We start from the raw sequence: 25,106 nt of genomic DNA, 5'->3' as shown, positions 1-25,106 counted from the left end.
TAACCAATTGGGGACTCCTTAACGAAAAATTCCTTGAAAAAAATCACTTGACGACAAGGGGCAAATGTGCTACAATTATCCAAAAATTCTGATTAGGAGAAACCAATTGTAAAACACTCGAGAAAAGTCGAGAACAAATACAAGGAGGGAAACATGCTGCAGCACTAAAGCAGCGCATTTACAGCAGACACACTCTAAATACAGAAAGGATGCTAAGTCAGAAACACACAAATCCTGAAACGAAGCGCAACAGAGAAACGCTGCAACTCAACTGAAATGCTCTGGGCCTCTAGGGGGAGCACAGAGAGGGGGAGGGAGGGGGAGAGAGAGAGAGAGAGAGAGAGAGAGAGAGAGAGAGAGATTTGAAGCGGGCAATACCAAATGTAAAAAAAAGAAGCAAGTGATGTCAGTGAAGCACTGCTGGACAGTTCATGCTCAGAGCAGGTGTTAAAAAATGCTCCACTCACATTCACAGCAACATATGAGGGAGCACATGATAACCCCCCCTGCCCCACCCCCAAGTTGATGACTCAGCTGTGGGATTTAATGTGAATTAAAAAAAGCCCATGTCTGTGTGAGGCACTATAGATTATCTTGATGTGGAAACGGCAGCTCTGATGGAACCACTAAGTCTCTCCGTGGGAGCGTGTGTGCGCTGCGTGTGTTCTCCAAACTGAAAAAAAAAAAACAATTCTCTGGAAGCCAGCATCAGAGGAGGACACTGGCACCGTGAAGACTGAGGGAGTTGAGGGGGGGTGTGCACAGGCACCTCAGCTGCTCGCGCCTCCTCGCGGTGCGCTCGCGCCGCACACCAATTCGCGGGAAGGCTCCAGGTCGGTCGGTGACAGCAGCGGAGCGCGGACACCGTGCGTCTCTTTCCTGCAATCAGTCGTTTTTCTCTGTATCAGGGGAACGCTGTCCTCTCTGTGTCCCCTCACACACACACACACACACACACACACACACACGCATACACACAGCGTCGCTTGTGTGATGGGTGTTGGAGCGGAGCCCGGACAGGGAAGCGGGGTGATGATGAAGAGCAGGTTTTTGCCGCTGACCGTGAAGTTCGGCTTCTACTTAAAGACGACACAAAGCGGGGAATAAAGGAGGCACGTCCGCGGAGGGATTAACATTTACTTCTTCGACTTATTTGCTGCAGAATCACACCAGTTTTTTTTCTTCTTCTTCTTCCTGCGCTGACCTGTGGTTTTAATGATGCCTGAGCTCACCTTCGGATTGTACATGTTGCCTGGCTGATGCAGCGGGATTGTGCTTCTTTCATGCCCATATTTGGAGCGATTTGAGAGGGCAGTTAACAGGACGCTACACATCCAGGTCAAATTACCATCTAATGTCCGTGTTGAGTGTGACGAGCCTCACTGTGACATGGAAAACACGGGACTCTACAGCCTCCTTTATTACTTCATTCTCAATTCGCCCTTTATGATTTGTGCAAATGGTAAGTGACCCCCCCCCCCGCAGAGAGGGTGCAGAAGGGGAATGAGATGCATGTTTAGACTTCGGATATAGACTGTGGCTTTTATAAAGCAAGAGTTTGAAATAAATCCCAGCTGTGCGCATGATTAAGCATGCATTCTGACGGTGTTGAAACGAAGCCTCTGCAGTTTAAAGTACAATTATTCCCAGTGGATGGATAGTTGGAGAATTATAACAGTGCAAAACACATCAATTAAACGTGAAAAACAAACACAGAGAATGACCCAGCTGTCATGAAAAGAATGGAGAATCACTTTCCATTATTTCATCAAATCAAGCCTGAGGCAGATTATAGGTCACAGGTGGTCTAATAAAACCATCTCAGTCTATAATTCACTGTTAATGGGGACTGAAAGAGGAGAGCTTCAAACAGAGGAAGTAGCATGATGGCAGGGGATGGATGACCAAACGCAGGCCAGACTCTGCACAGTTTTAGGCTTATGAAAGGTGCTTTGCATATTTGCAGTTTCCCATTGCCATCCCTTCTCACTGATCTGTGCATCTGGTGTTTTGCCTCTCTCCCCTTCATCCACCAAAGCTGCTTTTACTGAAGTCCCTAAAGATGTGAGCGTGGGGGAGGGAGAAGATGTGGAGATGCCTTGCGCCTTCAAGGCTGTCAGCTCAGCGCCCATGTCTTTGGAGATCCAGTGGTGGTACCTGAGGGAGGATGTGCCTAAAGAACTTCCTCACGAGCTGCAGATCAGCGCTCCAGCGAACAGAGCCAAGGTGACTGCAACACTGGTGACGGAAATATAATCGGTTAATTACACATAACTGGCTCGGACGTGTGTGTATGTGTATGTGTGTGTGTGTGTGTGTGTGTGTGTGTGTGTGTATGTACACGCCAGCTCTACATGTTCTGTACACATGCCATGGGTGAATACTGTGCCTGCACACCTGAACCTCTGCATCTCAGCACGTTGTGTTGCCCAGCAGCTAAAACTATGATAATATACACAGAAGTCAGCTGCACTTCTACCATGTGAATGTGCCACTTGCACACTTTGTGTGTATATATATATATACACACATCCACACTGGTCTGCATTTGTAAATATCTGCACATTCTCTCTTGGTATGAGTAAAGTAAGGGTGAAGGGGGTTTGAAGCTCCGGCTGTCGTGAGCTATAAGTCCCTCGTCATGCAGTTTATCAGCTTATCGTAACATCCTCATGATATGTGTCTGACCTCGGCTGCACCATTTGTTTGTCTTTGCTGTCAGACAGAAGCAAAGGGAGCATGTGCATTACTCAGGACGAGGGCGATGTCACTCCGACTGCAGAAAGGGCACTTGTTGGTTATCAGCACCATTACATTCCTCTCAGGTCTGCTGCCTAAAGCCCCCATGATAGGATATTGTGGCAGGACGCACTGGAAATGACTTTTCCCTTCAGCATGACAAATCATTCAGTCTTTTTCAGTCGTCTGAGGAGTCAGGGACAATCACATCTGCAGCGTTTCCTCTGCAGCTTAAGCACATTAAAACATGCAGCGGGGGTAAAGAGGGCAGAGGAAAAAGGAGAGAGACAGAGAGAGAGAGAGAGAGAGAGAGAGCAAGGGGGGGAGTATCAATGGCGTCTTTCAGAAATGTACGCAACCAACTCTGCTCCTGTCGTCTGCTCTCTCTCTCCACCAAATCGTAGAAGAATCTTGTGTTATCGTTGCCGATCACGTGCATATTTGAGTCATTTATCCGCCGGCATTTTGTTGATTGATAAACATGCTGAGAGCATGTGAACATCAGTGCTTTCTCTTTTCAGGTCACCCCAAGAGAAGCCACGAAAATAAGTGTAAGTGTCCACTTTCCTGGAGACTGTTGATTAACAGACTTTTATTTTCTAAATGCCACACAGAGGGTTTGATGCTATCTGATGAATGATATTCATATTTATTTGGCAGAAAATGACTGGTGGGCATGCTCCTCTCAGTCCAATACTAAAGTAACTGGTTATTTGGGTGAACCAGAATCTTTCTTGCTGCTTGATATTTTGTTTGCTCTATTGAATAAGTATGAATACGATTATTATCATTCCTGGTAAATAAATTGATTAATAAAAAAAAATTAGAAATATTATTCACCTAAGAATTTCCTCTGTCAGACAGAAGAAATTCTCTTCTGCCATTTCATGTTTTTATGTAACAGAGTCTTCAGGCCTCTAAAATGGAGCCTGTGTCAGGTTGAGCTTTGACAACGTGTTACATTTTGTGCTCCTATTAGGAATAATTGAAGCTCCATCAGAGCCAGTGTGTCAGTCTGCTGAGCAGCTAATACTGGTCATGATTTGGGGCTTTTGTCTACTCATAAAACATGAAGCTACCCTTATTAATGCATGCTTAAACTGTTTCACTGTTTCTTTTTGGGTTCAGACTGTGCGTGTTCAGGGCAACGCCATCTCCCACCGCCTCAGCCTGTCCAAGGTGAAGAAGGAAGACGAGGGGGTGTACGAGTGCCGCGTGTCTGACCTGTGGGCCGACGAGACTCAGGAATTTACGGTTCACGCCGCACTTCGTGTTGCGCCGGGTGACGGCATGGTGGCTGAGGAGGCCGTGTCGCACATGAGGAATACCAACACAGCTCTGGGAGGGGGCGGAACAGGGAGGGCCACGTCAGAGCCTGGCCAGGGGCTGGCAGGAGGTCAGAGGTTAGGGCAGGGGAAGCACCGGGTGCCTCAGCAGGCCCAGCCCGGCCTCCTCCCCTCCATCTCGTCCACAACCACCTCGGTGGCCAAGTCGGCGGCTTCACCGCTGCCAGGGAACGCAGCCATCCTCTGGCAGCAGCACAGAGCTGGTGAGTGAGTGTTGGTGGGAGGTGGAAGTGATGTAGAGCCATAGTGACCCCTAGTGTTGGTGGAAGGGAGGAACCAGCTGAGATTTGTTCACACAGCTGAGCAGTCTGTCTGTATGCGGCTGTCTGTCTAAGGGTTCATCCGTCATCGTAACTCAGATCAGACCAAATGTGCGGTTGTTTCTCTTTGATAAGGACTATATGTCAGTCTGTTGAGTCTTTTGATTAATTGCACCTGCCACTATATTTTTAATGTATACAACTGCTGTTACATCTTCAAATAATAACATCCTGCTCATGCAAATATACTGGAATTACATAGAATTCACAGAGGTGTCTTTGACCATCTGTGTAAACAGAGACAGAGACAGCATATGACGGGGTGTTCATGTTGTCTGCGATACTATGTATTATGTCCAGATTCTCTTATTCTGGCACCAGTATTGAGTTTCCTGAGTTGCTCTGTCACATTCACATGCCTTTGCTTCTGTAGAGCGCTGACCAAATTGCTTCAATACTAGAGAGTATCGAAAAAAAGCCTTGTTATTCGTGATACCTAAGGAGTAAATGTTGCCCCAGAGAGGAAGCGGCTCATGTGTAGTCACTAACCCTCGTTAGCACTGATGAGCATGGCTGTGTTTTTGATGGGGCAGCGCCGCAGTCGGTCTGGGTCAGAAAGTAGAGCAGCCTACTGACAAGAAGGTACACAGTTTATGTTTATTTATTCATTGATGTTATGCTAACAGGCAACTTGAAGCTGTGGTAAATAGGTGTATTTTTTTATGTTGTAACACTGCTTAGAGTAGAAAAATGCCAATTTGCTGAAACATAAAACTAAGTTAGAGCTGAAAAACCCAACTTAAGTTAAACCACAATATTGGTTTGTATTTTTTATAGCATGAAACTGCCTTGAGTGTGTAAAGATGCCAAGACTTAAGACTTGTACCATGATGTATAATGTTATTTTCCTTTTGTCAAAATAGATTTCATTAAAAAGTAAGAGTATCAGAGTCAAGTTGTCGGTGCTGGTATCGGATACCCAGCCTTATACACAGCTTACTGTTTTATCATCACTAATCATAAAAGATATATTTTCCCAGTTGCAAAATTCAGAATTGTTGGCAACTCTGCGTGAGTGCATGAATATTTCTGCATTCATATATATATTTATATATATATATATACTGCATGTGTCCTGTTGTATGTGCGAAAATGAGCGCCCAGCGCTCTTCTCCATCATCTCCTCATATTCTCCCGTCACACCTCTGTCACACTTTTCTATTCACTTAAAGTCAGGGGAGCGTTTTTGTTTACTCGTGTACAAATGTGTAACACCTATTTATGACAGTGGCTTGGCAGATGGTATGGGGAGGGATGGGATCAAGGGCGGTGTGGGAGGTGGAGAGTTGTAATCTACCTCCCTGTGGCTCTTCTACCTGCCCCAGTTCTGTTCAATGAAGCGTGTGAATAATTAAAACTCATCCAAGTCTGGTGAAGTCTTGTCAGTTGTGCTGCTGATGCAGAGAGCAGTCAGTCAGCCCTGTGGACTGCATGACAGATACTGTCAGCACTGAGACACAAATAGCATGTGTTGATACGAAGCGTCTGTGCTCTGCTCGACTTCGGCACGTATACTTCCATTAGGCATTATGTTGGTAGCGACAGCAGCCAGCCAGATGTATGATAGCTAACATTGTCTCTGCTGTTGTGTGTTGAAGTTGTCTGTGTCCAGAGAGGAGTGAATCAGCAGTGATGCTACTGCTGCGACGTGTATGCGACCTATTATTAGATTTGTCTGCAAAGACTGTCTGTGAAGGTATACTAGACAAAGAATCAGTCAGTGATAGCTTAAGAATATGTTATATCTTGACATATTAGCAGTTTAAAGTGCATTTGATCTGTTCTAGTTTCTAATTATTAAGTGTTGAATGCATGTGTAAAAACATTTAGGATGATTGTAGGCACAGAATTGCCTCTTTGAATATTTACAGAACCTCCACATTCGGCAGGGTGTGTGTGACTGAGAGGGAACCTGTCTAGAAAATACAGTAAAACAATCTGAAAATAAATTTGACATGCTTTCTAACACTTGAGCTGGATCTCATCTCCTTCAGTGATTGCAGACACTTGGAAACAGTGTAGTTTTTAGTTTAATCAGGACAGGTACTAATAACGCCCTGCTGTTTCAGACAGCTGCATCTGCTTGGAGCATTGCAGTTATAATGAGGAAACCCCTCGGGTGGTTATGTGCAATGAGACGTAGCGGTGCAGTGAAATGAAAAATACAGTATCTGGCCACAAAATGGTCAGTTATCAGTTTGTTTTAGGTTAAACATCCAGCATGACAGGCAAGGCGCAGTCTGCAGAATGGCCAAATGCACACATCCAGTGACAAACTGCCGTTACTGGACACAGATTTCCTCCTGCTGTAAGCCCCACACCAAAAACAAAACCAATGACGTTCTGAAGCCATGTGTCCACTGTTCATTTATGTAACCTACATCTGTTGGTTGTATTCTGGATGGTTACTGACGCAGTGTCATAAAACCTCACAGTCAGAGGCTCAACTTCCATTATTAGGACTGTCAAGCCTGATCGCTTAATGCCTCATTTTAAAGCAGTTACAGTGATGATATCAACTGTTCTCTGTGCTTTTTCTCCGTGTGCAGTCAAGAAATGAGAGAAGCAAAAACTTAATCTTTGTACTGAACAATAAATGTGAACTTATGGATAATGAAAATGCTTTTCTCAAAGCACAGGAGAGGCTCCTCTCAGATTCAGGGCTGAAGTTGACCTTGACATCAGAATATTCAGCTGTTCGTTAACGCAGCTCTGGAACGTTAGGAGCCGTAGCACAAACTGAACATTCACAATTACATTCACGGCTAGCTGCTAAGATGACATGTAGCACACCTGCCTTCCTTTACCCCCCATCCGAACTTTTTGATAAGTCTGAAATTAGGTAGTTTGGAGGATTAATTGTGTCCCCTGAAAAATGAATATTTGTGTGAGTTTCCCTTCAACATGTGCCACTGTTTAGTATGTGTGTTGTATTTTGTTTTGTTCCTCTTTCCTGTTTAATTAATCATCATTTATTTGGCGTCTCAATCAACTCATTAATTCTAAAAACTAATTGTAAAAATAATAGTAGGCTAATAGTGATCCACAGCAGTTTCTGTTGCCCAGTGGTGACTAATCTGCCATCTGATTTATATGTTGTGCCCTTTATTGATGCTGCAACTACTGTGGTGGAAGAATTGAACTAAAAATTGACAGTGGCAGTAAAAGCACAGATGTTTGTTATAATGTTTGTTGGACCCCCCTCCCCCCAACACATAAAAGGCGTATGGAGCAGGGAACTTATTGCGTCTCTAAACACTGAAATTGGTCATGACATCGGCTTTGAGGGGAAAATAACTTGAAAGGCTCCGGCCGGCTCCTGCAATGTGTGTGAAAGTGCTGTGATTTCTTATGTTGTGATCAGATGAAACATGAAATTACAGGTAAAGCGTTTGCAGAGACGAAACCTGCCAGCCGGTCTTTAGCAGTCCCTGGAACGTGACCTTTTAATTAAAAGGCTTGTTGACTTAGCTTTCCAAAGCAGAATTTTATTGCTGGAGCAGCTAATAACAGCACAGAAGAGTCAGGGTGGTTTACAGATGAAAAGACCTGTAATAAAACTGAAATAAACCTTGGTGTTTTTTACATTGTAAGACATTTTTCCTGCCTATATTTCCAACATGTTGCAAAAAGAAAGTAAAACTCTCTCCATACATCACAGTGTTACTGTGTGGGTTTACAAATGAGATATGCACTGCAATAACAGCAGTTCACATCAAGACGGCACAAGTTGTTCAGCAAAAAGGAAAAAAAACGTAACATTTAGAATATGAATTGTAAATATCAGCTTTTGCATATTTCAACATCAAAGAGCGTCGGTATGACCTGTGTTATATCTGCTAGTCAGGGATAGCAGGTAACAATCACTCAAGGAAAAATCTGTTTCATTAGGAAGTTTCTCCAGAAGAAGTGCAGCAGCACAGAGATGTGTTTCAAATAAAGTGGGTGGTAGTTGTTATAGCAAACACTAAGGCAGAAGTAGATGCAACCCAGTGTTCAACCACACAATGAAAGAAACGTCCTGAACTTTACCAATTGTGGAAGAGGATTCAAGGTTAGACATTCCTTTTACTGCAGATCAAAGCATTGGAATAGAATGAAAGAGGGATACAAGGTAAATGTCAGCAATAACGCGGACAGTATAAAGATCACAAGGATTAAATAACCTAGTATCAAAAAGACAAACTATTGAGGCTACATGTTTTTCTAGAGGTCTGAAGAAGCCGCTGCTGCTGCTGCTGCGCTTCCTCTTCACTTCCTCTCTGCCCTCAAGTCACAAGCTGTGTTCAGAGCCGCGCTGCACAAATTCACGTTAATCCATTTCATGAAGCAGCTAACAAAGGATCATCCAATGTATCTGTTACATAATGGCAGTCAACATGTTAGTGGGATTAAAGGGTGCCATGGAATACTTTACACTATTTTCTATCCACTCATTTCAGCTGACGAGAGAACTCCCTGAGCACAGTCAGCATAATGCTTATTTCACACTACATTCCACATGAAATTACCAACTTTGAGTCCACATTGTATTTGCCACAAGCTTAATTTTGTTGAATTTGTAAAACTTAATGGATTTTCTTATCACAACGCATAAATATAGACTGAGAGAGAGTGGGAATTGATGAGGTGTCAAACCAATCAGTGAAATGTGTAGTGCTAAAATGATGATGTGACACCCACACCACAGTTGTTGTTGTAGATATAAAATCAAGCATTTGCTTATTTCTTATTTCAGAGAATGAAAGTGATTCTGGCAGAAAGTCGAGAATATTTTTTTTGCTACTTCTTTCTTGTGCAAGGTTAATTCAGTATCTAGAGTTTATCTATTGTTAACATCTGTCACTGACTGGCATCATCTTTACCATTTACATATGTACATATGTAAAAATATTACATATGTGACTTTCTGATGCAAACACACTGGTATGTGCTGTGTTTTGATTGGAGAGCACACACAGAAAAGCGTAATTACAGCACAAGGTAAAAAGTGATTATACATCCAGTCAAGTGCAGTGGCTGATCACAGAACAGTTCTTTATCTGATCTTAATCCAGATGATCCTGTGTTGTCCTCTTTGCTCTACTACATTTATTGAATCAACTTTTTTTCTACTGGAAGCAAACAGGTGCACTACTGAGCCCTTAATCAAACAAAACCAATTTACCCTGCTTTCTTTTTTCTTTCCTCCTCCTTGTTTGCCTCAACTTATTGTATATTTTTTGTTTTTCTTTTTGTTCTTGTAGTTTTTTGTCTGAGTCACGTCTTGCTGTCTGCACATTGCTATATTCTATTATGTCAGGACCAGTCAAGTTGGGGAAAATGTGTGTAAAATGAAAAACAAGAGTTATAGATTATCTCTGACAGAAAATTGCAGCCATAAGAAAACTTTTTTAATAAGAAGTCTTGGGTTTGAATGTTTTACTCAATGTAAAAATAATAGGGCTTCAGTGATACAGAATATACAATATACCATACAGCAGGGGTGTTCAGGGGCTACATACAGCCCAATTTGATCTCAAGTGGGCCAGACCAGTAAAATCACAGCATAATAACCTTGAAATAATAACAAGTCCAAATTTTTCCCTTTGTTTTAGTGCATTTAATAAACTATCTTTTTACGAAACATTAGGAACGACCTGAAATTTGTCTTCTCTGTAATTTTTACACTTTGCAAAGTCAGATTGGACCCTCTGGCCGGCCGGTTTTGGCCCGCGGGCCATATGTTTGACACCCCTGCCATACAGAGAGAGTAGAAGATGATTGTAAAAGCCTTAAAGCTCGTTGAGGTAAACAAATATTACGAGGTTAATTGCCTCCTTTTCCTTCTTGTAAATGTCGCTGATTTAGTGATGTACCTGTGTGTTTGATTAGGGTCACAACATATAACTGCATCCACACCTCTGGGAAAATGTTTCAAGTGGGGCTGTCAGGATTTTCAGAGTCTGCTAAGAACAGGCACTTCAAACAAGCCCTGCTAGTCTCATGTTTTACCTGTAAGACTTGCATTTCAACGTTGTTGTTTATCATCTGTGGTGTGAAAACATCTGATTTCCACAGTCAGAGAAATGAGAAGTGTGTGTCCTGCTCACAGTTCAGTAAAATCATCTCTGCTGATTAGATGAGGGCAGAGCTGTCAGCTGGACAGAGCTGTCAGGACCGTGGAAGAGATTTTTGCGGACTGTGCAAACATACAAACAGAGCAGAGAACAGATGTTGTGCAGCTTTGTGGTTCAGTCTCTTTCAGACAAGACTCGGTTTGTAAAGTTTGCTACCTGCCACGTTGCTGCTCCTGTGTTGCTCCGTGTGAGGTGATGCCACAGAGAAAAAGTGCTGTGATTTCTCTGACTCTGGGTCTCCACTGATGACTCGAAGCATCGACCTGACCTGTGTGTCTCTGAAACACTGTGGGCGTCCTCGCTGTGCGGAAACTCACTCTTAATGCTAATCATTGATCCGCACTGTGACCTTAGTTCTAAATGACCCATTGTTTCTATTTTAATTAAATGTTGCATCTAGATTGGATTATGCAAGAAAATGAACGGGTTTTTTTGTCCTCTGGTTTGTAATTTGGTGGTCTTTGTCTCTTGATGATAAAGGTTTATCTATTACATTATTATTATTATTGTTATTAAGTGGTTTTTGATTATTCTAATTAGAATTCAAATCGAGTTTACCTTTGTGTCTAATGTCAGATTTGCATCTAGAAAATGTTTTATTAATTATTCATTAGATGAAATGGATGCTATTGGAGTAACATACAGCCAGTGCAGATCTGAATCTAAAAGTACTCCTGATTAATATTGTGGTGGTGTTGGCTGATATTTTCAAATTTGAGTCCTTGAGTGGACTGTCAACCGAACAGGCCGCTGGTGTCTGTTACACAATAATTCCAATATGGTGTAAGTGGCTCACTGACACTTTCCTGTTGATAGAAGAACCAGGGGGAATCCATCTTGGGCAGTTTTTTCCCTGTTTATTTATAACAGTATTTGACTGTAGATGAAGGTTAACAAACATGGCAGAATTGAAAGATTACCTCATGCTCGCCCTCGCCTCTGCTGCCTTATCCTCAGTAATAACAGCCAATGTTGTAAGTGGGGGGAGGGTTCTCAAAAACGCAGGCATCTGTCACTTCTCTGCAATGTCATCTGACTGAGTGGCAGAAACAATTTATATGGGAGGGGGTACAGTGGCCGAGTGAGGGTGGAGGGGGATAAGCTGTCAGGTGTCTCAAATTGCCTCTCATATTTCCATTTCTCATCTGAGGTTTGGTTGCCTTACCTAGTCAGTGATAAGCCCATCCCCCGTTTGTCCATCACTGTCATGTACTTTATGCTGCATTCACTCCTTGAGAGTCCTCGTCAACTTGGAAAGTTAAAAGCCTTTGCATTACCAAGTTTTATTCGCATTCAGATGCTCATCAATCTCTGTCATAGCTACTTTGTTGGCTACATCCGCTAATAATGAAAGACTGCTGATGTGATGTGTTCTGTAGGTTGTTTAAAGACAGACTGAAACTAAAGTTAACCAGAGTAAGTCATGTCTGATATTTGATTGCTGACCCCTAATTATTCTATTGAAAGCTTTGTACCTTTTTGTCTCTTTTATGTCTGTACAAAAAGTTACATATTTCTGCAACTACAGAGCAACACAATCATTCATTTGGAGTGGTGTTTGTATCCACTTGATGAATTGGTCTGTTCTGAGGAATATCTGTCTTTGTTTTTCCTTCTTTATTAGAGCAGTTTAAAGCTAACAGCAGCTTCACAGGCGCTCAGATGCTTCTTAGGTGACTGCCATCAAAAAAAAAAAAAAAAAAAAAGAATATGATGAGCTTAATAGTTTAATCAGGAGATTCCAGCAACTGTCTGCTGGCTAATCTATGATTTATACTTGATAAAGTTAGAAGCAGAAGCAGAAACTGAGACAGAGAGTACCACACTCCTACCATTTTGAGGTGTTTTATTTGGTGGGTGATGGTGGCTGAATGCTGGTGGAGGTGATAGTGGCTAGATGCTGGTGGTGATGGAGGTGATGGTGGAAGTGGTGGATACTGGCAAAGGTGATGGTGGCTGGATGGTGGTGATGGTGGAAGTGATGGATACTGGCGGAGGTGATGGTGGCTGGATGGTGGTGATGGTGGAAGTGATGGATACTGGCGGAGGTGATGGTGGCTGGATGGTGGTGATGGTGGGAGTGATGGATACTGGTGGAGGTGATGGTGGCTGGATGAAACCACTGTCAGTTGGAGGATGTTTGGCAGCCCATGCAGCTGATTGAGTTAATAAATAAGCATGTTGTTAATGAGTGACTCCTCTGGGCAGAAGTGGCTCCAACAGGTTCAGCGAATGGATAGTTAGAATCAGGAGGGCGTTGCCTCAGATATGAAAGTGACAGGATGACAGAGAGCAGTGAGCAAATGCGGGAGCCAAGAGACGTGGTTCAGAGGAAGAAAAGACCTAATAAAAAATGTCCCTTTGACTTCATTTAACAGTGGAAATAATAAAACTCTTTCTCTACCAAACAATAAAAACACATCCCAGAAAAGGAGGTTACAGAGTTATTAAATGTTGTATTTAGGAGTGCCTGCATGCTTTGAAATAAAAAAGAAAAAATGCTCTCATTACTGAGAACATTTGCATAGTTATATATCAACTAGAGTCTCTTTGGCAAAGAAAATCGCAGTAGGTGGATGTTTTCTGCATGATTTCCACCATATCTCAACATACAAATGAATAGAAATTATAGGTCAAACATTTCAAATGTGACCTGGCTCAAATATCTATTACACAACAGTAATACTGCAGTAAATGCTATTTGAGATTGTATGAAGGACCGGAGGATGAAATACACTCAGACAGAATCAGACACATGTACAGACTGCTCCAACCCTGTATTTGTGCGTGTGTGTGTGCTTCTACTTGCTACATAGTAAAACGCGTTCAGACATTTTTGGGAAGTGAAGACATATTGGCTGGTCTTCACAACTTCAAAGGACTGCTTTAAGGTTTAGACTTGGTTTGAAGATTAAGGTTCAACAGTTCAACAGTTTAGAGGGATTTAGATGAAATCAACAGGTCAAACGACACCTGAGCTGTTTGACCCATGACTGCAATTTGCTGCCATATATCTTTTTCCTCTACCAGAGGTTGGTGACAGGTTCAGTCTCATTTAAATGAAAGATTGAGAGATAAAGCAATGTGTCAATTTCCTGAATATCCGGAGAGCCAGCGTTGTGTAAATATGCACTGCAGCTTTCATTGAGTTTGCGACCACAATCTGTGTGTGTTCAGCAACTGATTTACTAAAACTGCAGCCACGGAGTAACTCCTGGACTGATCCTGGTACTCAACCTCCAGATTCACACTGACAGTGACAGAGATCAGAGAAGTTCACAGGTGGGATTTCCATCAGATCATCAAACTCAGAGAAGAAGTCTTAACATACTGAAAGCAATCTCTAGTGAAGCCGCAGTCACAGTCAAACAAATGCAAATATACACTTTGCACACAGACTCTGTCCCCCTGGCTGTTGTCAAGTTGTCATGGACGAGATTTCTAAGGAACCTCACTATTTTGCTGCCATATATCTTTTTCCTCTACCAGAGGTTGGTGACAGGTTCAGTCTCATTTAAATGAAAGATTGAGAGATAAAGCAATGTGTCAATTTCCTGAATATCCTGAGAGCCAGCGTTGTGTAAATATGCACTGCAGCTTTCATTGAGTTTGCGACCACAATCTGTGTGTGTTCAGCAACTGATTTACTAAAACTGCAGCCACGGAGTAACTCCTGGACTGATCCTGGTACTCAACCTCCAGATTCACACTGACAGTGACAGAGATCAGAGAAGTTCACAGGTGGGATTTCCATCAGATCATCAAACTCAGAGAAGAAGTCTTAACATACTGAAAGCAATCTCTAGTGAAGCCGCAGTCACAGTCAAACAAATGCAAATATACACTTTGCACACAGACTCTGTCCCCCTGGCTGTTGTCAAGTTGTCATGGAAGAGATTTCTAAGGAACCTCACTATTTGTCAAAAATGTTTTTAGTACGGCTGTCAATCGATGCCATGATTCAAATGTAAAATCACAGAATTAATGTAGGATCAACACAAAGGAACTATATTTAAATGTAAATACTGTTGTTTACTATAATTAACTACAGATTCCCAATAAAACGTCTGTCTAAAACGCATTTCTTATATGCACAGAAAGCAGTGCCTCCATAGCATATAGTACGGCATTTATTTTGACAAAGAGAGGCTGCGACAGACCACAATATGTGTGTGGTTGCCGTTCTATCTACTATCTGTTATTCCACAGTCTTCTGAGAATCCAGGTTTCATGTGTAGGCTGAACAGTAATCAGGGAGCCAGGAGCATGAAGGGAGAGTCATTCCTACTTCACAGACACACATGCAGAGAGATAAACAAGCAGGGATGTGCATAGACACAAGCGGAAGGGGAAACACAACACAAGGAAAAACTGTAGGCATAGGCCATAACTGTGACAATTGGTTTCACGTTTGTCAGCGGTAAAACTGAAAAACAACAGATTAAAGCAAAACTGTAGAGAATTTTGAGGGAACTAAAACCGTTGCATCATTTCCAAGGTTACCAAACTGGCCATGGTGTGTTGGCAGCGATCGTAATCTTGTTTTTTTTCGGGTTCATTGCAGAAACATGTATTACCTATGGTAGTCATCATCATGGGCCAGGAAATATTTGTGGTCCCTGAACACTCTCTTAATTTTTCAATTCAGAAAGTCCTTAAGTGTCACTGCTGTGTTTATATGTTTACAGCAATCAGAGTGATTGCTTCACACTGTGTCAAAATGATTGCAACAATCACTGGTATCCTTCACCCAGGGATATCATTTGAAAATGAAAGTTGGATTGACGAACGCAATTTATATCTTGACGTTTTCTTATGATGAACTTGGCCTGCATCACCATTGGGACTCATTATGTCACTGGTTTTCTATCTAGACCAACTAATTTACCACTGCTCTACTGCGCTCTGTGCACCTGACAGCACATGTTCACTGTAAGCTAAATGAGATAAAAGGTAAGATTAAAATTGGTGATGCTTCAATTCACCACTTCACCAGTTGTGTTGCCAATTTCCCGTCCTCAAATGTTAATGTACACATGAATCAGTCTCTGCATAGGTGCACACATTTCTCCTGTTTTGTTAGCTTTTATAGATTCCAAGTTTTACGTGGGAGGTGGCAGATGCCTCCTCCAGGCCCTGTTTTCTGTGTGCACGCACTGGTTATAAATGAGACCCCAGATGTTGCTTTTTCTCCTGGAATTTCTTAAATATATATTTTTTTTACTTTCTCAGTGACAGTGAGCAATGTTGAGCTGTGATAAAAGCTCAGCATTAGCTTCTGAAAAGATTATTGTGCATTAAGTGTAAAGGCTCCACTGACTTTATTGAGAATCATAACCAGTTTTGAACCTCACCAGTATTTATTTCTTAGCACAAATCAAATACATGCGTTATGAGTTTAGAAAAGCAATTTTTTTTGTCATTTCAGTCAGTACTACACTGGAGAGTATGTATGAAATGAGAGTATGAAATATGGAGCTGTATTAACAGATAGAGCAGTCATTAGGGAAAACACTGGGAGCTTATACAAGAGAAACACACCAAGTCCATTACATAATACTTTTGTAAGTGCGATGGGTGTGTAAGAAGGAATAAATCAATCCAAGACGTTCTGAGTTTTCCTCATAACTTTTGTGAAGTCAAAACACTCGATCCCCCGTGTCAGAAACAATGCACAAAGCACAGCAGCTTACGATGGTTGGTTATTTAAATCTCCATACACACAGACAAGATTGGTCAGGATTGAACGGTAATTGTATATCTCTGCACATCTTGCAGGTCACACACACATGGCCCAGATTCATACAGTGAGCTTGTTTAGAGTAAAGGTGCCATCCTTGTGATAAATCCTGAGCTCTATCACAGCTGTCTAAAACATTTATTTCAGAAGTTTATTTCTGTGCCTGGAAAGTTTCCTCTGTCCTGTCAAGTTTACAACTACATTTGTTTAGTTTTGCTGCTTAAATGTCCCATGATATTTGCTGCAGTGACATTACTGTGCATATGGAAATGTTTACAGTGACTGAAAGCAGCCTCTCTAGCGCTGCTAGACATACCGGTAGAGGCGGAAATGTCCATGAACAGGTCTTCAAATTGGAGAAAATAATTCATTCCGGTAGGTGGCAGTGGATGATTTATGCGCACATAATCCACCCATCACTAGTCATTCTTCATCATTCTTAATTATTTTTTCCAACCACGCCTCTCACCAGCCACACTGTGGTGCTACCGTGTGCCTTGCAGCCTGCCTTTGGACAGTCTGAAGCGATGCAATGCATTTTGGGGCTATTGAGTATGTCAAGTGAGCTCACAGCACATACTTAGAATGTCTTGCTAATGTATTGAAAATCCGAGCATTTCTCGCCTTTCACCCATTTTCACACACACATTCATGCACTGATGGCAGAGGCTGCCATGCAAGGTGCCAACCTGCTAACGGCACTTTAGCACTTCAATGCGCAGACTGGTAGAGCTTTCATTTTGTGGATGGCGCTTTCTACCACCTGAGCCACAGCTGCCAAACCCAATTCCACAAATGCTTAACCGACTGCAAACAAGATGACAGATTTCAACTAAACAAGAATGCGAATACAGACAGAATAAAAACGTATGCTTGCTATCAAACAAGACACCACGACTTCTTGCAACAGGCTTGACCATGCTGTGAGTAGTTAGCAGTAGATAGCAGGATTTGGTAAGTAATATAAAAGGGCCCAATAAAAGGGATTTCCATTTCATTGGAAATGAGCTGCAGAAATGTTTTTTTTATATCACTATGGCAATAATGTAGAGGTTAGTGGGCATAACAGAGAGGTGTCATCTGCATAAAAATGAAAGTAATTACCATGTCACTGAATTACATCACAGCAGAGAGCAAATATATTAACAAGACCCTTGATATGGGAAAAGGACAATGAGTAGTGAGGTAATTAGTGACTTTAAGAAGTGCTGTCTTATAACTGTGATGATGACAAATACCCAACTGAAGTGTTGTTTTCCACAGCAAGTTTAGAAATTATCAAGGAAGGTAGGACCTAACCAGGTTTTTTTTTATTTGTTTGGCATAGGAATTTTTAAAGTGATTTGGGACAGAACCTATAGACAGTGCTCATATCTCATATGACTAATACGAGAAAAATGAGTATCCTATTGCAGGTGGTCAGTATCTAAAAAGGTAGGACTGGGGGTCATACTAAGCCTAATTGGCTTCACCTTTCTGGCAAAGTGCAATCATTTTTTTTTACAATCAGCATTACAATCAGGATAGGGTTTAATAACTTTAACCATCTTAAATAGAAATCTGGGGTTGTGCTAATGAGAAGAAATAAGATCTGAGAAACAGCATGTTCTGGCATCTTTCACCATCCTGTTAGAGATGAGTAACAACTCTTTCATGGTGCCAAAGTGGACCTGGAGACCTATTTCTTTCATCTACGTTGCGCTGTTCTGCTTTTCCTTTTATGCCTTTGGGCGCTAGCATTTAACCATTGATAGATCATTGATGAAGTACTGTCTGTCCAGGAGTGAATTGTCCATACTTACAGCTGCAGTATCTGATGAAGCAGACTGCGCCTGTAATAGTGGGTCCATAGCAGCTGAAGCAGTAGGTGAGGTATCTGAGCAGAATGCGAGCTCAGTGGCTAGAGTGAATGTGAATGACTCTCAGTCACTCAGTTTGAGTGTGAGAGGAAACACGGCTCACCTGGCGGTAATTATAGGGGTGGTAAGGGCTACTGGGCATAGAGTCAGAATTGGCATGTTTTGGGAATACATTTCGATGAGTTCGTCAAACATGGGTGAAAATGACAGATGGCCCAAATGATAGCCTACAGTTCCTTGTCATATGTGGGCTAATGGTTCTCTGTTTCTGTTCAAATGTGGCTGCCATATGTGATGACATTTTCAGTGCTTTCAGCCTTCATCTGTAACAGAACGCAATGAATTCCTGTGCTGGATGCATTGCTGAAGAGCAGAAACTTGTGTGAGAAATCTGGATAGGAGAGGGTGGGTGTGTTGCACAGAGCATGACTTAGGGGAGATTACAGGGGCTCTGACATTTTATAAAACTGGTAAATGAAATGCCAGTAGTTAGAGTGTAACCCAAGAAATGCTGTCATGTCAGTGAGGTCTTTAAGTGCAGACCAGTCTCTTACTTTCTCAATGTTTTTTGGGTCATGTTTTAGTCCTACATATGAGACAATATATCCTAGGAATGTTACTTCCTGTTGTGCACAGCAGCAGAATTTAGTTTCAGGTTGGCAGCTCTGAGATAACCCAACACCTTTAAATGCTTAAGATGGACAGAAAATCTGAGGCTATAGACAATAATGACATCAAGGTATGCCAGGCATGGTTTCCACAAGAGACCTTGTAACACCAGTTGCAATAGATGTTGAGAGGGAGGATGCATTTAATAAGTCTATGGACTGAGTGGTCAAGCCCTCTGCCTATAGTGAAAGCTGTCGCTACTTTGTCTTGCTCCTCCAGCTGCACTTATCAGTGCCCTAACGAAAGATCCATTGAGCTGAACACTGATGAGCCTCTGAGTGCAGGACAAATAAGTTGTGTAAGTCTGCGCTGGTCAGATCTCCACCCTTGACAGCAAAAAGCAGTTGTTTGGCAGTGTGGCATTGGTTAGACAGTGCCACAGACTGGATGGCAGTACAGGGCAAGTGGACACTGAGGGTCTGAATCCTGGATTATCTCAGTTACAGATACTGCAATGAATTGTCGTAACTGCATGGCACATGTTACATGTAGCACCACAGGGCCATGTGTTGGGTTGCTGATGTGTGCAACAGTACAGCATTTTCTTAGCAGTAAACAGTGTTTGGGCAACTCCAGAAACACCCATCTCTTGTTACACAAGGTAATCAAGGCAACTTTGCAAATAATTTCAGAGCACAGAGGGACAGTAGTGCTCCTAAGTAAAGGCAGGACATCATAACTCAGATAGCACAGCCTTCTCATCATGTCCAGAGTAACACTGTGAGAAGTGAGAAAGTCAAAACCTAATACAAAGACTGACATTTCGTGTGGATGGCACTTCATGTTGCAGAGTTTGAGATCCCAGCTTGAATGTGGTGTCTACCATACCTAATGTATTCAAACTTTGGCCAGTCATAGTTTTTTACATGGATTCTTTTTAATGGGTCTTTTTTTTGCCAGAGATGGAATTAACGTTATTAAAAAATGAAATAGCGGAGCATTTATTTAGCACAATATTCATGTCAGTGCCCTCAACCACTTCATTTACTTAGGAGGTTAAGTGGATTGTCTATATGGTGCCTTTCTGGTGCTTTTATATTACATCCTCATTAACCTATTCACACATCATTCATCCATACAGGAGGAATCTAAATTGGAGGAGACTATTCTTTCACACACTGAGGCAATGCCCAAGGACACTTCAACATGCTGACCTAGAGGAGCTGGAGATCAAACCACCAACCTTCCAATTGATGGACAGCCCACTGTACCTCTGAGCCATTGTCCCCCTTACTTCACTTTACTGTACTTACAATGGCTTCAGTGCTCTCAGTTTCTGTCAAGAGGATTTTCTTATCTGTACTACCACTCCTGCATCTTCAGCTAATGGCCATTTGTTGAAGTCTGCCATGATCCCTGGAGCCACTCTTAGTGGGGTACTACTGGTCCCAGTCTTTTGGTTGCTGTGTTTGGCCTTTGTCCCTATACTCTTGGAATAAAATGTATTTGGCATAGGGACTCGGGCATCTGTGAGAATCATATTAGGGTCTGTTGGGAGAGGTTTGTCTCGTCCTCTCTTGAGGGCTAAAGGTGTGGTTTGAAAAGTGGGTATCTTTAAGGTTGCCATTACCTGATTCCTTTGTGGTGTAGTCCTGATAGTAGCTTCGCAATACAGCTTCAGTTCAATGCATCCACATCCTGACTAAGTCTTTAACAGTAGCAGTGAGGTTTTGAATTGTTGTCTGAGCTTAGCCTTATTTTCACACACAGAATTTACTGACTGCATTGTACGAATGTGTTAGCTCTACTTTCATGATGCTTGAATTGAAGACCAATAATGAAGTGTGACATTTTCGAATACTATTCTCAAAATCTGGAAAAGCTTGTTTTTCCTAGGCTAGTGGTTAGGTGGACAACCATTAGCCTATAACTTCAGAGGCTCACAAAGTTGAGCAGAATCCCAGCAGGCGATATACTAATAGAGGAAGTAACATGCAAGTGACATGGGAGTGTGAGAAGGAATCAGTCCAACACTTTTTTGCTTTTCCTCATAACTTGAATGAGTCCGAACCCAGTGACTCCACTTTTTTTCAATTTCGCGTATACTCTCTCTCTCTCTACGTACTCAGGCTCTGTTTTTCTAAACCCCGTGAACTGCCAGCTCCCTGAATAGTACCCACAAGATGGAATACCAGAACATCATCTTAAAATCACTGTAACTACTAAACATATTGTGTAAGTGTGATAGTTCGCAACGAAATAAGAAAATACTACTATGTTTGCTTATTTATGTTTCAAACCTGTGTTTGCGCAACTATGTTCACATAACACAATTCATCACAATAACTCACACACTATATTTAATACAAGATATTCAGTGTGGTGATTTGTGAGTGATTTTAGCTGACACAACTGGGACATTTGGAGACCTTGAGGTCAGGGAGTCAATAGGAAGGGCGTGAAGTCTTGGATGTAGTGTGGTGTGTGGTTAAGTGTGGATTCATTTTATTAATCAAAGTAATTTATTTACTTTGTAGCACATTTATAATTGCTTGCTTGTGACAGGGGCAACAATTGGTTTTCAAAGTAAACTTTGCTTAACTTTTCTCTCTCTGACACTGTTAAGTTTCATTCTAAAAGCATTACTATTGGCTGAAAGGATTTCCATTTAACTTTTATCATACCCAGTTTACATCTAGGGGGACATTTCGAATACAACAGTCATCAGCGAGTTGCTGTTGAGGGTTTGGTTTATCCAGTATATGATCCTTTGCAGGTGATCTCACAATAAACTTGCCTCACTTGTGTGGATTATTTTGATACCGATATTACAGATTTCTTTTCATTTCTATTCTGATTGTAATGGGCTGTCGAGATTATTATTATAAACAGAATATACCAGGTGAGCTGGGGTGGCCAGCTGTGAGCGTGGGCTGGTCTTACCAAATGAATTTACATTCTGGGTCATTCATCATCAAAGCACATCCTACAAATGCAACAACGAAATGTGGTGCTTTTATTTACTGACAGCTGAGGATGCTTTAGCACAAGGAGTCTAATCGGATGAAATCTGAAGGCTGAAACATGTAACAATATGGAACCATATTACATTGTCATGGTGATATCAGATTAGGGGGAAAGTCAGCTGCAATGTGCCAGGACCTCTTTTTGTGCTAGCACTGCTACTAACAGAAAGAACCAACCAAGTGACCATTACACCTCTCCCCCAAAGAGTAATTGTCCAGTGAGAGCTCAGCAACTTTAAGAATGTTAAGTTTTGCAAAACTTGCATAAAAATGCATAGGCTTACTTGGTATTCAAAGGGTTTGGAGGAAACTGTGTTTGCTCTAACTTCAGAAGTGGGGGGGGGGGGGGGGGGCAAAATGTGTCTGTGTGTGTCTGTGTCTGTGTGTGTCTGTGTCTGTGTGTGTGTCAGCACATCAGCTGTTCATCTCTCATAAAAAAAGATGGCGAAGAAAGTAACCTAGGTTATTCTACAGAATACTTTGTTGAATTGTTGAATACTCAATTCTGATTGGTCAGTCACTGCATTCTAATGTCTGTCATTTCTGTATAATAGACGTTGCCATCGGCAAAAGTGACTTTGAACTCCTTTGTGCAGTGTCTGAAATGCGTGAAAAAACAGAGCCGCAGCCTCATTGCTTTTTGTAAGAATTGTGTTTACTCTTCTGTGAGCAAATGTATGGAACCAGATTTGGAACACAACCCACAACGAGAAATGAAAGATGTTGTATGAAAATATTTACAGTAATCATTTCAAACCTCTATGTTGTTTAGATATGGTTTTCTATACTCATCCAGACAGGGCTGTGTTAAAACAAAAACTATTTCAGACAAATGTTATTTCAAAAATTACAAAGGACTAAGGACTATTTGTTGTTATCATTGTAAAGTCCAGATGTGTCGTGCTTAAGTTGAGGAATTGATAGTTGTAGCAACCGGGGTCTAAGAAAGCATCAGCTGTCTCCAGCACTAGCAGCATTGCCCTATGGACGGCAGTGTCAATTGATCCAGTTGAGTTCAGACTACAACTACTGGTTAGATTGTCATGGAATTTGGTTCAGACAAAAATTTTATGGCATATCATAACTTTGCTAATCCTCTGACTTTTCATGCAGTGCCATAGGTCACCATGTTAATTTGTCTAGTACTTTGGTTTATGACCTACAAGCTTAGACCTCCTGTAAAACGAATGACATTTCCCTTTGCGTCAGCTGCACTAAACATTATACCTGCCAAACATAAGATTTTAGCAACTCTTTGCCTAAGTACAGTGGCACAGAACTGCTAGCAGGCTGCAAAATCCCCCACATTTTTTTTTTATAATTTTCTTTCTTGATCGTCTTCCTTTCTCTCTCACCCAGGCTGCGGTGTGATGAGCACCTTGGACCCCCTCCTCTGCATCACTCTCCTATTCCTGCATAAGCTCCTCCCTTTCCTGCTGGCCCACTGAAGAGACTTCAACCAAAATTATGTCAACCTGCAACGTTCTCACTTTCTATACCAAAAAACAAAACAAAACAAGCAGCAGTCAGTGCCCACCGGAGGAGAGAGGGTCACATTAAATGCCGTTGCAACACATCACTTCAGGGAGTGAAAGCAGCGCAACAAAGGATGGAGGAGTCAGACAGAAGAGACTAACAGAGGACACTCCTCGGAGTGGACGCGGAGATTGAAACTGCATGACTGTTGACAGAGTGTGGAGAAGAAAAAAGTACTTACAGTGAATGATGGCAGCATCACTACTGATCCACACACAGCCTATACAGTCTGGCCACATGAAGCGCTGCCTCTACTCTGCACCTGCTTCATGCATGGCCCACCTCAAACTCTCCACACTCACAGTTCTTTTGCAGCATTTCCACTGTGAATTCTGATCATCTGATAATACAGATCACTTCAGTGTCATCAGAGTCCTATTGCTGATTTCAATGTAGTCACTTTCATTTATTTCAACAAAGACGTGTGAGCTCCATGTTTGTTTCTTTCAAAAGGGGCTGATTTGATGACTTGTTGATCGTTTACATTATTTTCTGTAGGTGTGTCACAGGCATCTTCATTATACAGAGCTACTGTTCATCCAGTGTGTTAGTCTGATGTGTGCCATGTCCACCCGACCTACACACACACACACACACACACACACACACACATACGCACGCACACGCGCACACACACACACACTTAATTTCGTTCTCATAGCTGTGTTCCATGATGTAAACAACAAATAATGAGCTGATATATTTTGATTAAGATAAGGCACACCTTACCATTGTTGTTGTTAATCACATCCAATAATGTTTATTTTTATTAAATCTATAGTGATAAAAGTGAGACATTTCATTTCTATGAGACAAAAATGATTTATTGGAAACTTGCCAACAGCAGTTGAGATGAAGGTTTATTGTTTTTGTAATAAAAGGTGGATTTCAAAGTTTCTGTATGTTTATGTCTTTCTTTCTCCACTGACGGTTATTCACAGCAGCACAAAAGAAAGACAAAAAGAAATGAATGGCATTAATCCTCATTAATCACACTCAGGCAACAGGAGCTTTCTGTCCATGCAGGGACAAGTCTGCTACAGGCAAAGCGTGAGTATGCCGATGTCATCCACACACATCCGAGTACTGGCTCTCTCTCTGCTGTCGCCATCATCTCAAAAGTTTGGCTATATTTTGTTGTATATTTCATGCTTTCTGTACTCAAACATAAAAGACAAATATACTGTAGTACAAACACAATTATGTAACTAAGATAGATGTGTAAAGTGTTCTTAGTAAGTATCTCCTAACATGACCAATCTAGCCCTGAAAAGTTTCAACAGCTCTATCTGCACATGCAGCTCCCATAGCTTGCAGAGGAAATATATGTATATGGGGAATGCGGTCACAGACACAGGCAGACACATGCTCCACCAAAATGAAGTGATTCTCATCAAAAAATGATGCTTCTCCTTTGTCTTTCTCCTCATCTTCTTCCCCCCTGTCCTCTGACTCTCAGTCCTCTTACTCTACCTCTTTCTCCTATGTTGCCAACAGAAGAGCTGACCTGTGTGTTGCTAAAGCTCTGATTGGCAGCAGGATCAACAAGAACACGAGATTTTATCCATGAAGATTGTCTAAAATTGTATGCAGTGTTTTGAAAAGTGTGGCTTGGAACTGCAATCTGAGCGTAAAGCAGGAAATGTCCTTGTATCTTAGCAAAATTGTTCAGGGGGTTGGTACATGAGAATGAAAAACTGTAACCTAAGATCCTCCCAATCTGTCCTGGTGAGCCAGAGCAGTGTTGGTACACAAACTGCAGTGGGTTCAGGGTCAGACATAGTGAGGAGATGATGATGATCCTCTCTAGGC

At 41.9% G+C, this 25,106-nt stretch overlaps 1 protein-coding gene across 1 annotated transcript; it reads left to right on the top strand.

Moving 5' to 3' along the window:
- Positions 1-1,254: 1,254 nt before the first annotated feature.
- Positions 1,255-24,146, top strand: vstm2b (V-set and transmembrane domain containing 2B). The gene is made up of 5 exons (XM_070829971.1): positions 1,255-1,462; positions 2,039-2,226; positions 3,261-3,290; positions 3,868-4,288; positions 23,118-24,146. The coding sequence occupies exons 1-5, from the start codon at positions 1,390-1,392 to the stop codon at positions 23,204-23,206; spliced, it is 801 nt and encodes a 266-aa protein (XP_070686072.1). The 5' UTR covers positions 1,255-1,389; the 3' UTR covers positions 23,207-24,146.
- Positions 24,147-25,106: the final 960 nt, after the last annotated feature.

This window comes from Pempheris klunzingeri, chromosome 1 (assembly GCF_042242105.1).
Source record: "Pempheris klunzingeri isolate RE-2024b chromosome 1, fPemKlu1.hap1, whole genome shotgun sequence".
In the NCBI taxonomy this organism is placed as follows: Eukaryota; Metazoa; Chordata; class Actinopteri; order Acropomatiformes; family Pempheridae; genus Pempheris; species Pempheris klunzingeri.
The sequence above is the reverse complement of the archived record's forward strand: the minus strand, read 5'-3'. Positions and strand labels throughout refer to the sequence as shown.